Source organism: Hevea brasiliensis, chromosome 18, assembly GCF_030052815.1.
Source record: "Hevea brasiliensis isolate MT/VB/25A 57/8 chromosome 18, ASM3005281v1, whole genome shotgun sequence".
Classification (NCBI taxonomy): domain Eukaryota; kingdom Viridiplantae; phylum Streptophyta; class Magnoliopsida; order Malpighiales; family Euphorbiaceae; genus Hevea; species Hevea brasiliensis.
Window position 1 is genome coordinate 21756880 of NC_079510.1, and position 15509 is coordinate 21772388.

Sequence of the window (15509 nt, forward strand, 5' to 3'; positions counted from 1 at the left end):
AGAAAAATCATCCTTGCCGAGGGGTGCATAAGGAAGGTGCATAGCCTATGCACCTCTGCATAACCAAGATCTCCAAAAAAATCAATTCAGCCGAAGAGTGCATAAGCAGAGTGCATAGCCTATGCACTCCTGCATAACCAGAAAACAGAAAATCCCAAAAGTTGCCGAGACCTGCATAAGGAATGTGCATAGCCTATGCACTTCTGCATAACCAAAATTTCTGAATCCCAAAAATTGCCGCAGAGTGCATAAGCAGAGTGCATAGCTTATGCACATCTGCATGACCCAAGTTTCTGAAAAACAATTATTGCCGAGAGATGCATAAGGGGAGTGCATAACTTATGCACTCCCGCATGACTTCGCTCCTCACCATTTCAGGTCACCAAACATGCATAAGGATGCATAACCTATGCACTTGTGCATAAGCACTTTCTCAAATATAAATCCTTTTGAAACACGCACAAGTTATGCATAAATCATTTTCTCCTTATGCAATCTCCTACAACCCGATTCAAATTCATTTTCAAGAACAGCCATTCCCACCACCTCCACTTCCCGACTCTTGAACCCCACGACCGCCCTTCATCCTCCATTTCTTTCCGGCATTCTCGCCGTCTCTCTCCCATCTTCTCCAGCGCTCTAATCACAAAAACCCTAAATCCCCCTACATTTCCATCTCTTCTCCAATCGACCATGGATTCCCCTCCCCATTCCCGCCCGCCTCTCCTCTTGAAGTCACTCCATTGTCTTCGATACATCCCCCTTCCAATCCTCCACCACAAACGACACCACCACCACCTCCATCAACCACATACAAACGCAAAATTAGGTCCAAATCCGTGCGACCCATGCCCTCTGCTCCTCCTCTGTCCAAACGCAAAGACCCACCCACCCCATTTTCGGAACCACCTCCTAAAAAACCAAAGGCTCCAGCCTCTACACCTTCTTCCAGTAGAAGGACAGTTTCAGCAACCCCATTTGTATCCAAACTGCCTTGGCCTCTCCCTGATACAATTCAAAAAGCCGCTTTCAAAAGACTCAAGGATAGGAAAGTACAACCTACTAGGTATATATCTGCTGATGCTCTACAATCTCTGGGTTTATTTGATAATGTAGTTGCATTTCTTGACGGTATGGGTTGGATGTAATTTGTGCATAAGCAAGAGGTAGTTTATCCAATTCTAGTTTTGGAGTTTATTTCTTCATTCTCTGCTACCCTCAACTTGCATGATGTAGACCATAAGCCAATTATGACATTTAGATGCTTGGGGCAACATAGAGAGCTGTCATTGGATCAATTTCATAGCATTTTTGGTTTTGCAATTGATGGGTTCTTTAGAGTACCACATACTGGAGTAGAGGTAGCCAATAAAGGCATCTGGAATCCTGCCCAATTTTGGAGAATCATAACAAATCAACCCCAAACCTTCTCTGCTGGTAGGTCCAAAACATCCCAAATCCTTGACCCTGCACTTAGGTTTATTCATAGGTTGATGGCTAGCACCATATTGGGCAGAGGGACTAGTTCTGGTGCTGTGGGCAAATCTGAACTTTTTATGTTATGGTGTGCATTTCACAAAGTTAAGGTGTCTCCAGGTTACTTCTTTTGCGAACATGTGCTGCATATTGCCACCAAATCCATTGGTGATATTGTTTTGGGTGGACTCATCACTGTCATAGCCAAACATTTTGGCTTTAATCCTGCAGAGCACTCAATCCCAGCACTTGAGGACACTTCCTATTTTGATATGCACACTTAACCAAAACAGGTTCCATTTATCATATTTTGATGACACTGCCACCTGCACTAAATCGAGCCTATTGCACAACCGAACCCAACCTTTCACACCAGCCCCACAAAGACCCTACTACCCCTACCCCACCCTCACCCTACTCAGACACTCCAGCTACCTCTGCTCACCCATTCCTCCTACAAATTGAACCTACCTCATCCACAGACCTCCTCCATTCAACACTAAAGCCTTATTCACCTACCTCGACGGGCTTAGTGATGATATCTACTTTGTGGATAGGAAGCTTGTGATGGTCTTGATACACTAAAGGATCGTCATGAGCAACTGCTTGACCTTGTCATGGAAACCAGGACAAACAGAAAGAATCAAGGAAATGGTGAAGCAACTCATGATTTTCCTGGGCATGCCACACCCACCTCCATCACCTCCTCCTGCACCATCATTTCGACAGCCGGCAGCAGCCACCAGCCCCTAAGCAACATCCTTGTACAAAGGAAAAACAATAGACATAGATTAGTGTTTAGTTTACTTTTGTTCAATCTTGTAGGACCTTTTCTTTGTAAATATGTTCAAACATTTATACTTTGTTTTGGATTTTGTTGATTTGCTCAATTAGTTTCTTTTAAATTCTGTTTCCTTTGAAGTTTTATTGAATAGCTATTACATTCGTCTTCTTTGATTTTTATTGCACTTATTGCCTTTTTGTACATATTTGCCCATACTGTCTATATTCCCATACTTTTATCTTTGGTTGTACATTTCCCTTGCCAATTCCCATGCAGCTTTTTGTATACCCTGCATGACTATGAATTTCCTCATGCATAACCTTTGCATAGCTCAGGCAACCCTTTCTCGCTACTTCGCAGAATCGCATGTTGTATTTCCCTTATGCAACTGTCCTGCATAGCCTATGCCACATCTATTGCCTCTTATGCAGCACTGCATGGCTTATGCACCTTACCTATGCACATGTTCTGGAAAGCACTTAACTCCGCATAACACTGCGACTTCTTATGCATCCCTTTACCTTGAATGCTCTATACTGTAACTCTTTCCTTTTGCTCTTAAATTTCACAATTCCTGGTAATTTCTCTTTACTTTGAATTTTGATAATGCACTACTTGAGACATTGAGGACAATGTCCAATTTTGAGTTTGGGGGTGCACATTCATTTTGATTTTTGCTTCATTTTTTTACATTTTGAGTATAGGAACATCTCATCCCATTTCATTTACATATATTGTAAATATTTTACATATACATCCATACATATATATACATAACACATCTACACACACATTATACATCACTTAGAAATTATACAAATTGCATACAAATAGACTTCCTCCATTTAGTTCATGCATTACTCATTTTAGGAATCATGCATCATGCATTAAAATCTTTTGCCAAATCCCTTGAGTATTGAAAAGTTGCCTATGAGAGTGATTTGACTTACCTTTAGTTGGGTTTGTGGATTGAAAGTTTCCTAAGAGGTGCAAAGTTTTGAAGTGTCTATCTCTTGCCTATATCTTCTTAGCCAAAAAGCCACCTAATTAGTCATTTGGAGATGGAAGTGTTTAGAGGGAATTATTGGATATAAGGTAGTCAAATGATGTCTCACCAATCCTAGAACAAATTTTCTAAACCTTTCAAGGCGAAATACCAGCTTGTACTTGAAAAGAGAGATGATTAGGCATTCATTGATTTAAACCTTCTCATTTTAAACCTTTGGCCCTTTTCCTAATTAAAATTGACCCTTGCAAACCCCTTTGAACCTTTTTACCTCTAATTTTTCTTGAAATCCTTATTGTTACCTAGCCAATGAACCAAACACTCCAACCCTTTTCATGAGAATAATTATTTACAATATTAGGTACATAAAAAAAAAAAAAAAAAAAAAAAAGAGAGAAAAAGAAAAGAAAAGAAAAAAAAATACAATAAAAGGGAGAAGAAATACTTGTCACCTTGTAAAAGTGCTAGTATATGTGCTTTTCACTATTGCCATTCAAAATGAAAGAAATCCACCCAAAGTATCAAAAGAAATGAGTTTGGGGGTGGCAATTTTAGGGACAATCATCAAAAGAAAATACAAAATACAAGTTAAAGTATCAAAATGTCCCTCCATTTTATGTGTTTTGTAAACTATGCTAGCACTTGACAGTCCTCATTGTGTATTCTTCTCTCCCATATAAAAATATATATATATATATAATAAAGTGTACCTTATGTTTCAAAATTGAAAATATTCTCATGCTTTGAATCCTTTTTACCTATCTTTCTTCTTAGTCTCATTTTGAACCCCATGGCCCCACTACATCCCTAAAAAGACCTTTGATCTCTTGATAGTACTTGCTACATTAGTGGAGATAGGAGTAGGGAATTTGCCTATGGGATTGGAAAACTATTCATCTATTCATTCAATTCTATCATTCCATGTTGAGATACTTTGGTTATCAATTGTCCTAGAATTCCTTTTGAGCATGACTCTCTCTTTTGACTAGTTGGTTTGGGGATTTGAATGATAATTGACTTGATGGCTAAGCGGTGAAAGCTTGGATAAGCATTAAATTCTTTGCATTTTGAAGGATGGGTATATGGATTGTTGGTATGGCTAAAGGGTGTGTTAAGTTACCTTAATTAGTGATTTTCATAACTCTTTGGATAAGGCACCCCTAAAAACTTTGCATCACATTTTAAAGTTTGCTTGAGGACAAGCAAAAGCTTGAGTTTGGGGGTATTTGATGCACATATTTTGCATAGTCATTTAGGTCTAATTTCACAATCATTTTATTTGGTTATTAGTCATTTTTAGCTAATTTCATTAGTTATTTAGTTAGTTTTCCATAATTGTCAACTTTGGATTAATTTGTAATTTTTGCTTTGTATTGTAGGAAAAAATGGTGTTTTTGAAGGACTAAAGAGAATTTTGCCATTGAGGAGTGTCTTCTACAGCAAAAAGATGCCAAAAACAAGTTTTCAAGCTGAAATATGCATTGACGAAACTGTGCATAACTTGCCGCATAAGCTATGCAGTTCTGCATAAGGAGGAAGAACACTGTTCCAGAACCAGCCGAAATGTGCATAAGGAGACTGCACAGCTTATGCACATTCTCACCTCCCTTATGCAGATTCACGAAATTGTGCATAACCTATGCACCAAGTCATGCAGCTTCGCATAAGTAACCCAGAATCAGCCGAAATGTGCATAAGGGACTGCATAACTTATGCAGTCCACTTATGCAGTCCCAAAAAGAGCTCATTAATGAGCTGGCAGAAGATTCCCTTAATGTATTCCTCCTAGAACATACTATTTTAGGGCTCCATGTCAGAAAAATGATATAAATAGTCCCATTTTCTCATTTTAGAAGGAGGAGGCAAGGAGCAAAGGAAGAAAGGAGGAGGCTAAGCAGAATTTGAGGAGTCATTTCACCTTCCACACCATTTTCAACTAAGATTTGCAGATTTCTTTCTTTCTTTACACTTTTCTACACTTCTAGTGTTTAATTACTTACTTCTTAGCCTAGATTAAAGCTTTATTTCCATTTAAACTCATCATATCTTGTAAGCATTATGGATAGTGAGTAGTTTACTTTTGATTCTGGAGTAAGGGTTGTAATATTTGGGATATTTTGTGGATTTTGATTGGGTAATCTATATTTTGTGGTCTTAATGAGTTTTATTCATTTCTTGTATGCTTAATGACATGCTTAATGTAGGATCCCATTGAGTAATGTTCTTAATCCATGGTTGAAGCAATCGAAAGGAGAAGGCCTTGTGATAGATAATCGTGAAATTGGACTTAATTAACTTAGACCTAGAAATAGGCTAAGGATTAAGAGGATTCATAGATTAATTAAAGAACTTAATGGGTCTTAATTAATTCTAACTCACGAAAGTAGGATTAGTTTGATTAAGGCACTCTTTGTCTCACTCGAAAGGGAATTCAAAGGATTTAAGAATTAATCTCCTTAAAACCCATTAGTTTCACAAGATTGGATAACCAATTTAAAATCCCAAAATAGCTCGAATATGAAATCCCGAACTCCGGAATCGCCTTTTTACCATTGTTAATTTCTAATCGAATTTAATCATTCGCCAATTTAAATATTGCCATATTTGAACTTGCTTATTTCTATTTGATGCAATTTTAGTTTAATTAATACATTGTTGAATAGAATATTAATTTTGCACAATTAGATTTCACACTCCATTACCCATTAATTCATCATTTTAATCTCATAAATACTTCAATTTAGTCAACTTTTATATCGAAAATTCAATCATTAACACAACTCCTCGTGGGATCGATATTTTTCTATACTACTTGTACGACCCGTGCACTTGCGGTTGGGACGCATCACATATCAATAATAAAAAAATATTTCAAAATAAAAATTACTTGAAGATGCTCTACACCTTACTTCCTCTACAGGCAGAGAGAGAGAGATAGAGAGAGAGAGATTTTTACAGCATTCAAAAAAATTTTACTACATGAATTTCTATTTTAAATATTTTATATCACATCAATAATAAAATAAATATTTCAATATAAAAATTACCTGAAAATGCTCTGCACCTTACTTCCTCTACATGCACACACAGAGAGAGAGAGAGAGAGAGAGAGAGAGAGAGATTGTTAGACTATTCAAAAAATTTTACAACATCAATTCTTATTTTACAAGTTTTACATCACATTAATAATAAAAAAATTAAGTTTTACATCACATTAATAATAAAAAAAAATTATCTCAACATGAAATTTACCTCAAAATATTCTGCAGTTCACTTTCTCTATATACAAATAGAGAGAGAGACACACACAGAGAAAGGGAGACGGATAGACAGAGAGAGATAAATATGATTAGTGTATTAAAAAAAAAAAATTAAATCACAATTTATATTATCAACATGTTTACATAACATGAATAATAGAAAAAAAATAATACCAAATATTTTTCTTACTTTTTTTTTGTCTACAACTAAAGAGACACAATAGAGCAATCAAGTGTTGCAAATTTTTCTCCTAAATTCCCTACAACAATTTAGAGGGAGAGAAAACACAGAGAAAAATTTTTTTTCCTTAAGAGAAAATGAGAGAGGGAGAGAGGTTTGTCTCAATTTAAACAAGTTCATGCACAAAATTCAACAATTTGACACAGCTTGGCACGACAGGCAAGGAGGAATTTGGTCAGACAGCCAGACGACAAGACAAGGCGTGCATGTTGACCAAGGCAGCTAGTCGCTACATTGCGTAGCGCCTTCTGCCACAGTGGCAGTTGCACAACATTTTTTTTTTCAGTCTGGCCAAATTACATTTCAGTCCTTTTTTTTTCATTTCAGTCCTTTTTTTTTTCATTTCAGTCCATGACTGGACAAGATTCAGTCCATGAGAGGAAAAGACACTAGCAACTAGTCGCTACCTTGGGTAGCGACCTATTGCCATGTCAACCGTGCCACAATTTCTTTTTTCATTTCAGTCTTGCAAAATTATATTTCAGTCCAATCACGCCTTTTGCTATTTTTTTTTTCATTTCAATCCAATTACATTTTTTTGCAGTCTACCGCTAGTTTAGATAGAGTCCGGCTGTGTAACACCCTCACTTTAACAATTCCGCTCATTCTACTGTTTCGGTGACCAGTGTCGGTTTGGACAGCTAGAACGTATGGAAAAATAATTAAAATAGAGTGAGGAGTCATAAATAACTCAAATATTAATAAGAAAAATTTAGAAAAATTTTAGAAATAAAATACAACCAAGTTAAATGAGCCGGTGCCGTAGCGATGGGTAACCCAGTGGGAAGTTACGGTTCTCGCAACTAGGAGTCCTAGACCCGGGAGAAAATTCATAAAATAATTTTTGAGACTCCAGAGAAGAGTCATTGAGGTTTCTATGACATTAGAATTCCAAGAAAAGGTTTAGAAAAATTTTTCAATCGGTACAAACAATTTTAGTCTGTTAAGCCAAACAGAGAGCATTTTGGTCATTTCGTCTTCAGAGATAATTTTTGACCGACTTGTCCAGTTAAGTAAATAATTATTATGATCTAAAATATGAATAAATATTGCTAAAAATTGAATTGGAAATGAGTAGAAAAGAAAAGGAAAGAAAAATGAAAGAAATTAGGAATTATGACATCATATGATGTCATTAAACACTCTCCACCCAATCACAAATTGAAAAGCCTCTTAAAAGGGATAAAAACTATATAAAAAAGAGACAAAATGAAAAACCAATCTGCACTTGTCTTCCCTAATTACCCGTAACAAAGGAAAAAAAGAGAGAGAGAAGAAAGAAACCACCATTAAAGCTTCACCAAGCTTGAGTTTACCCACCATTTCACCTTAAAAACCCTAGATTACTTCAATAAAAATTGATCCCACACCTTGAGGAAGATAGTGGCAGCCAAGAAGTGAAAGGAAATTGAAGTTTAGGCAAGGGCAAGTTGGACACAAGTGAGGTTAGTGCCATATCTCTCCATTTTTTTCTTTAAATTTGAAGTTAGGTATATGGATTTAGTTAGAAATTCATGAAATTAAAAGAACATATCCATGTATGGACCAATTAAAATTTTTGGCAGCCTTAGTGATGGAAGTGTTGATGAGTTTTGAATGAATTTAAGTTGTATATGGGTGGTCTTGAACATGAGTATGAGACTTAAACATCATTAAGTATGTTGAATTGATGTATGTGCATGAATGGATATTTGAAAATTTGGGTTTTGAGCTATATTAGGGTTTGGCCATATTGATGGTAAATGAAAGTTCTAATGGTCAATTAGTGACCATTTGATGAACTTTGACCTTAAATTGGAGACCATTATGGTATTGGAATTGAAATGGTATGCTGCCTTGAGTGGCCCTGCAGGTCTGGATGTGAGTTCAGTTGGGCAGCTATAAATGGAGTTGTATAGGTTCAATTGGTACAAGACCAATTAGACATGAAACTAGACGCATAATGGCACAACTTTGGTGAAGAAACCATGCCCAGAAAACCATGCCCAGAAAACCAAACCAAGTGGACCAAAAGTTTGCCCTAATCTGGGTGACCTACAGTCTGCCTGGGCAAAATAACCAAATGAACAGTGTTTGGTCATTTGGCCATAACTCAGTGTAGAAAGGTCCAATTGACCTGAAATTTTACCAGCAATAAGTTGAGATATAGAAAAACAACTTTCATGAAGAACACAAATCCAAATTCTGACCATAACCTAGTCAAATTGCCAATCAAACTTAGGTCACCAAATCTGGCAGAACCAAATTGCCCAGAAAATCTGGGTACAGGTCACTCCGGCCAGTTATGGTAAAATGACCATAACTTGAGCTACAAAACTCCAAATGGACTGATTCAAAAAAAGAAATTCAACTAGACAAAATAAGGAACAACTCTCATGTTGATCATTTTGCCAAATTCCCACTGCAAAAATGACCAATGGAATAGTAAAAATAAAGCATGAAAACTGAAAATTCTGCCCAATTAACATTAAGCTTAGAAATGGTATTGGCAACCAATACCAACAAATTTTGAATGCAAAATGTGGTATCTTGGAGAACTTAGGTTCAATAAATTTATTATGTATTAAAAATTCAACAATTTGAGTGAATAGTAATGTGAATAGTAATACAAAGACACAAAGTATAATAATTAAATTGGTAGAGGAAATTACGGTATGAAATTTGAAATCCATAAAACATTCATGGATTACTTGGAATAGAAATAGTAATTCACCTAAATGACTTAATGAACATTTAAGTTATGTGAGTATATAGTTAAGATTTATATTCCCAATACTAGTAGGTCTAATAAAACATGAGTGATACCACTCGAATATGAAATGAAATTAACCTAGATGGATTATTAAGTATAAATGGGATGAGGTTTACATTAGGATTTATGTTTCCATTACAAATAAGATAATAACACCTTGTATGACTTATGAATCCATATAAATATTGTAATGAATAAATGAATCACATGAAAATATGAATGGAACATTAGTTTTCTTTATAAGAGAAAGGAAGAACGTTTTGAGTACAATGGTATATGACACCATTGTTATGAATTGTGATCAATATGAATGATGTAAGGAATGTATGAATATTATGATGAATGTATAAATTATGAAATTTATCATGAAATAATGAAGTCATAAAACACAATATATTAATATTTAATGATATTATGTGCCCTTGTATTGCCTAGACATGTGTGCCAGATTGGATAGTTTGGCATGCCAATAGGGTATTGTTTTAGCAGTACTGCGAAAGGCTTTATGCCTTTAATTATGGCTTTGTGCTCGTACTTATGGCTTTATGCCCGTATTCATGGCTTTATGCCAACATTCATAGTTTTTATGCCCGATTATGTGTTATCATGGCTTTTTAGCCATACTGACTGCATAAATGATTGACGTTCTGCGTCCCATGGTATGACGGCCCGAGGCACTGCGGTGTCCAGTGCTAACGACCCGTTATCCAGTTTAGTCAGCCTCTCATAGGTTCCTTAGGCAGTGAAATTTATTGAAATAAGTTAAGAATATTAGGAATTAAAAATATTAGAAATTAAATAAAATAAATGAGTAAGATGACATAAAATAAATTAGAATAGTTATTTATTAGAAAGAATCGAAATAAACTGGACCGATATTAAAAATTTACTTATTATGAGATAATCTGAGACAACCTAGCAAGTATTGAGAAAATGCTAAAAGATTAGCAAAGAAAATTATAACATAAATAAATATTGCAAATGTGACTCTTATAATAATATAAGCATAAATTTATTATTTTTAGATCATTTTCTTTGGACATTATTACTGTACATTGGCGAAATAAACACTTCCAAAGAAGACTAAATTAGGATAAAACATATTAAATTTTAGAAATCGCATGTGAAGTATAAATAAATCTTAATTATCCAAATTTTGTTTCTATCTTTATTTGTATATTATTTTCTTGTTATATTATTGCACCACTAAGCAGCAATGCTTAGCGTGATGGAATTGTTTCCGATGGAATTGTTTCCTTCACGCAGGTACTGAAGCTAAAACCCAATGGACGTTTGACTGGGAATTTTGGGAGTTCTGATCTGCAGAAGTGTCTGAAGTATTCAAGGTTGTCACCTCCTCAGCAATGCATATAGATAGGGCCCATATAGATTATATTTTATATTTTATACAAAATGGTTAGATATTGTATTGTAATGTATATTATTAACAGGTAATTAATAGGAATGCGATGTAAATTAATTAATTAGCTTTTTCATATGTAATTAATTTATATATCATGTAAATTATGAAATTTTGAAATTATTTTGTAAATTATGTAAATTAAGAAAATTTGAAAATTTTGCTTATGTAATTTGAGAATGTTTACATGTGAATTGAGTATGAATGGAAATGCATGGATGAGATTTGAAGTATGAAAAAAATTATGAGAATGATTGATGAGATAATTATGATTAGCATGGATAAGAATTTATTTTGAAAATATTGTTGAATTTCAAACAGGTGAATATTGAAATATGCTAAACGATAATAAATAGGAGAAACTCCGCTGGTTTCTCCGTCGAAAAATAATTGATGTTAAATTAAACGAATTAAAAATTATTAAAAAAATAACGTAAGATAAGTTAGGGTGCTCTAGAACCGATTGTAGCACGCCTTGCTCGGCTACACTATAGTCGGGTGAGGGGTGTTACATTTATTGGTATCAGAGCATAGTTTAGGCGTTCCTAGGCATAGATAGATAGAATAAGATTGTGTGCATGACATGCATTGCATTCATATGAGTCAAGGTAACACTAATGTAGATCTATTTTCTTTGTTATTTTAGGTTAAGGTATGGACTCAGAATCGCAGAGGGCAATAGAAGAAGAAGTAGTAAGCCGTATCCCGACTGGGAGTGATATTGGAAATTGGGGAGATCTTGCTCCACCAGTGTAAGAGGTGCCTGTACAACCCCAACAGGCCTTGTTTGAGCAGATGACTAGATTCTTTCGATAGATGACTGGGGTTATTCCACTACTGTCTCAGCAGAAATCACCTTTAGGAAAAATTAGGAAGTATGGAGCTGTAGATTTCAATGGTAAAAAGGAAGATGATTCTTCAGCAGCTGAGTATTGGTTAGAAAGGACTGAAAGAGTTCTGCAGCAGCTCCATTGCACACCAGAACAGAGTTTGGAGTGTGCAGTTTCATTGTTACAAGAAGCTGCATATCGGTGGTGGGATGTTCTAATCAAGGTAGTGCCACCAGCCGACGTAACTTGGGAATTCTTTCTGATGGAGTTTTGAAAGAAATATATTAGCTGTGTTCATGAAGAGGAACAGAAGAGGAGTGGTGATCAGCAAAAGAGGAAATTTGGACAGTCTAGTAATAAGAGGCCGAGAGAACAGTTAAGTCAGACATCTGATCAAAGTAGGAGATCTAGACCCAGGCCTATACCCAGAAGAGATCAACCAGAAACACTAGTAATGAGTGCGCCAGGACTAGTAAGAAAATGTGGCCATTGTAACAAGTGGCATAAAGGTGAATGTAGGGGATTGATTAGAGCTTGTTATAGATGTGGGGCCATAGACCATCGTCTGAAAGATTGTCCTAAGAGGAATTTACCATGGACCCAGACAGAGGTCGTGGAAGGACCAAGTACAACAGTAACACTACTTCCAAATGTCACCCAAGCCGAAGACGAGCAAGAAGCCCCATATGTGAATTTGAGGTAAAGTATTTCCTTTATGATATGCCTAAGTGTATAATGATAGATTCGAAAAGACTAAATAGTACCATATATATAAAAGAAGTTGACAGAGGGAGCAATAGAAAGATAAAAGAATTATCTCAGATACCTACACCTAGTAAATTTCAAGGACGAAATTTAAATTAGAGGGGAAGAATTGTAACACCCTCACTGTAACAATTCTGCACATTCTACTGTTTCGATGACCGGTGTCGGTCCGGACAACTAGAACGTCTGGAAAAATAATTAAAATAGAGTGAGGAGTCATAAATAACTCAAATATTAATAAGAAAAATTTGGGAAAAATTTTAGAAATAAAATACAACCAAGTTAAATGAGCCGGTGCCCTAGCGATGGGTAACCCAGTAGGAAGTTGCGGTTCTCGCAACTAGGAATCCTAGACCCGGGAGAAAATTCATAAAATAATTTTTGAGACTCCAGAGAAGAGTCATTGAGGTTTCTATGACATTAGAATGCCAAGAAAAGGTTTAGAAAAATTTTTCAATCGGTACAAATAATTTTAGTCTGTTAAGCCAAACGGAGGGCATTTTGGTCATTTCGTCTTCAGAGATGATTTTTGACCGACTTGTCTAGTTAAGTAAATAATTATTATGATCTAAAATATGAATAAATATTGCTAAAAATTGAATTGGAAATGAGTAGAAAAGAAAAGGAAAGAAAAATGAAAAAAATTAGGAATTATGACATCATATGATGTCATTAAATACTCTCCACCCAATCACAAATTGACAAGCCTCTTAAAAGGGATAAAAACTATATAAAAAAGAGACAAAATGAAAAACCAATATGCACTTGTCTTCCCCAATCACCCGTAACAAAGGAAAATAAGAGAGAAAGAGAAGAAAGAAACCACCATTAAAGCTCCACCAAGTTTGAGTTCACCCACCATTTCACCTTAAAAACCCTAGATCACTTCAATAAAAATTGATCCCACACCTTGAGGAAGATAGTGGCAGCCAAGAAGTGAAAGGAAATTGAAGTTTAGGCAAGGGCAAGTTGGACACAAGTGAGGTTAGTGTCATATCCCTCCATTTTTTTCTTTAAATTTGAAGTTAGGTATATGGATTTAGTTAGAAATTCATAAAATTAAAAGAACATATCCATGTATGGACCAATTAAAATTTTTGGCAACCTTAGTGATGGAAGTGTTGATGAGTTTTGAATGAATTTAAGTTGTATATGGGTGGTCTTAAACATGAGTATGAGATTTAAACATCATTAAGTATGTTGAATTGATGTATGTGCATGAATGGATATTTGAAAATTTGGGTTTTAAGCTATATTAGGGTTTGGCCATATTGATGGTAAATGGAAGTTCTAATGGTCAATTAGTGACCATTTGATGAACTTTGACCATAAATTGGAGACCATTGTGGTATTGGAATTGAAATGGTATGCTACCTTGAGTGGCCCTGCAGGTCTGGATGTGAGTCCAGTATGTTTGGGCAGCTATAAATGGAGTTGTATAGGTTCAATTGGTACAAGACCAACTGGACATGAAACTAGACACATAATGGCACAACTGTGGTGAAGAAACCATGCCCAGAAAACCAAACCAAGTGGACCAAAAGTTTGCCCTAATCCGGGTGACCTGCAGTCTGCCTGGGCAAAATGACCAAATGAATAGTATTTAGTCATTTGGCCATAACTCAGTGTAGAAAGGTCCAATTGACCTGAAATTTTACCAGGAACAAGCTGAGATATAGGCCAACAGCTTTCATGAAGAACACAAATCCAAATTCTGACCATAACCTAGTCAAATTGCCAACCAAACTTAGGTCACAAAATCTGGCAGAATCAAATTGCCCAGAAAATCTGGTTATAGGTCACTCCGGCCAGTTATGGTAAAATGGCTATAATTTGAGCTACAAAACTAAAAATGGAGTGATTCAAAAAAAGAAATTCAACTAGACAAAATAAGGAACAACTTTCATATTGATCATTTTGCCAAATTCCCACTGCAAAAATGACCAATGGAACAATAAAAATAAAGCATGAAAACTGAAAATTTTGCCCAATTAACATTAAGCTTGGAAATGGTATTGGCAACCAATACCAACAAATTTTGAATGCAAAATGTGGTATCTTGGAGAACTTAGGTTCAATAAATTTATTAAGTATAATAACTAAATTGGTAGAGGAAATTAATGTATGAAATTTTGGAATCCATAAAACATTCATGGATTACTTAGAATAGAAATAGTAATTCACCTAAATGACTTAATGAACATTTAAGTTATGTGAGTATATAGTTAAGATTTGTATTCCCATTACTAGTAGGTCTAATAAAACATGAGTGATATCACTCGAATATGAAATGAAATTAACCTAGATGGATTATTGAGTATAAATGGGATGAGGTTTACATTAGATTTATGTTTCCATTACAAATAAGATAATAATACCTTGTATGAGTTATGAATCCATATAAATATTGTAATGAATAAATGAATCACATGAAAATATGAATGGAACATTAGTTTTCTTTATAAGAGAAAGGAAGAACGTTTTGAGTACAATGGTTTATGAACACCATTGTTATGAATTGTGATCAATATGAATGATGTAAGGAATGTATGAATATTATGATGAATGTATAAATTATGAAATTTATCATGAAATAATGAAGTCATAAAATACAATATATTAATATTTAATAATATTATGTGCCCTTGTATTGCCTAGACATGTGTGTCAGATTGGATAGTTTGGCATGCCAATAGGGTATTGTTTTAGCAGTACTGCGAAAGGCTTTATGCCTGTAATTATGACTTTGTGCCCGTACTCATGGCTTTATGCCCGTATTCATGGCTTTATGCCAACATTCATGGTTTTTATGCCCGATTATGTGTTATCATGGCTTTTTAGCCATACTGACTGCATACATGGTTGACGTTCTGCGTCCCATGGTATGACGGCCCAAGGCACTGCGGTGTCCAGTGCTAACGACCCGTTATCCAGTTTAGTCAGCCTGTCATAGGTTACTTGGGTAGTGAAATTTA

At 35.3% G+C, this 15509-nt stretch overlaps 1 protein-coding gene across 1 annotated transcript; it reads right to left on the reverse strand.

Moving 5' to 3' along the window:
• Positions 1-523: 523 nt before the first annotated feature.
• LOC131175833 (glycine-rich cell wall structural protein 2-like) lies at positions 524-2628 on the reverse strand. Its single transcript, XM_058140507.1, has 4 exons — positions 2494-2628; positions 2171-2225; positions 877-1005; positions 524-639 (listed from the first exon to the last, which is right to left on the reverse strand). The coding sequence occupies exons 1-4, from the start codon at positions 2626-2628 to the stop codon at positions 524-526; spliced, it is 435 nt and encodes a 144-aa protein (XP_057996490.1).
• Between the last annotated feature and the right edge of the window lie 12881 nt (positions 2629-15509).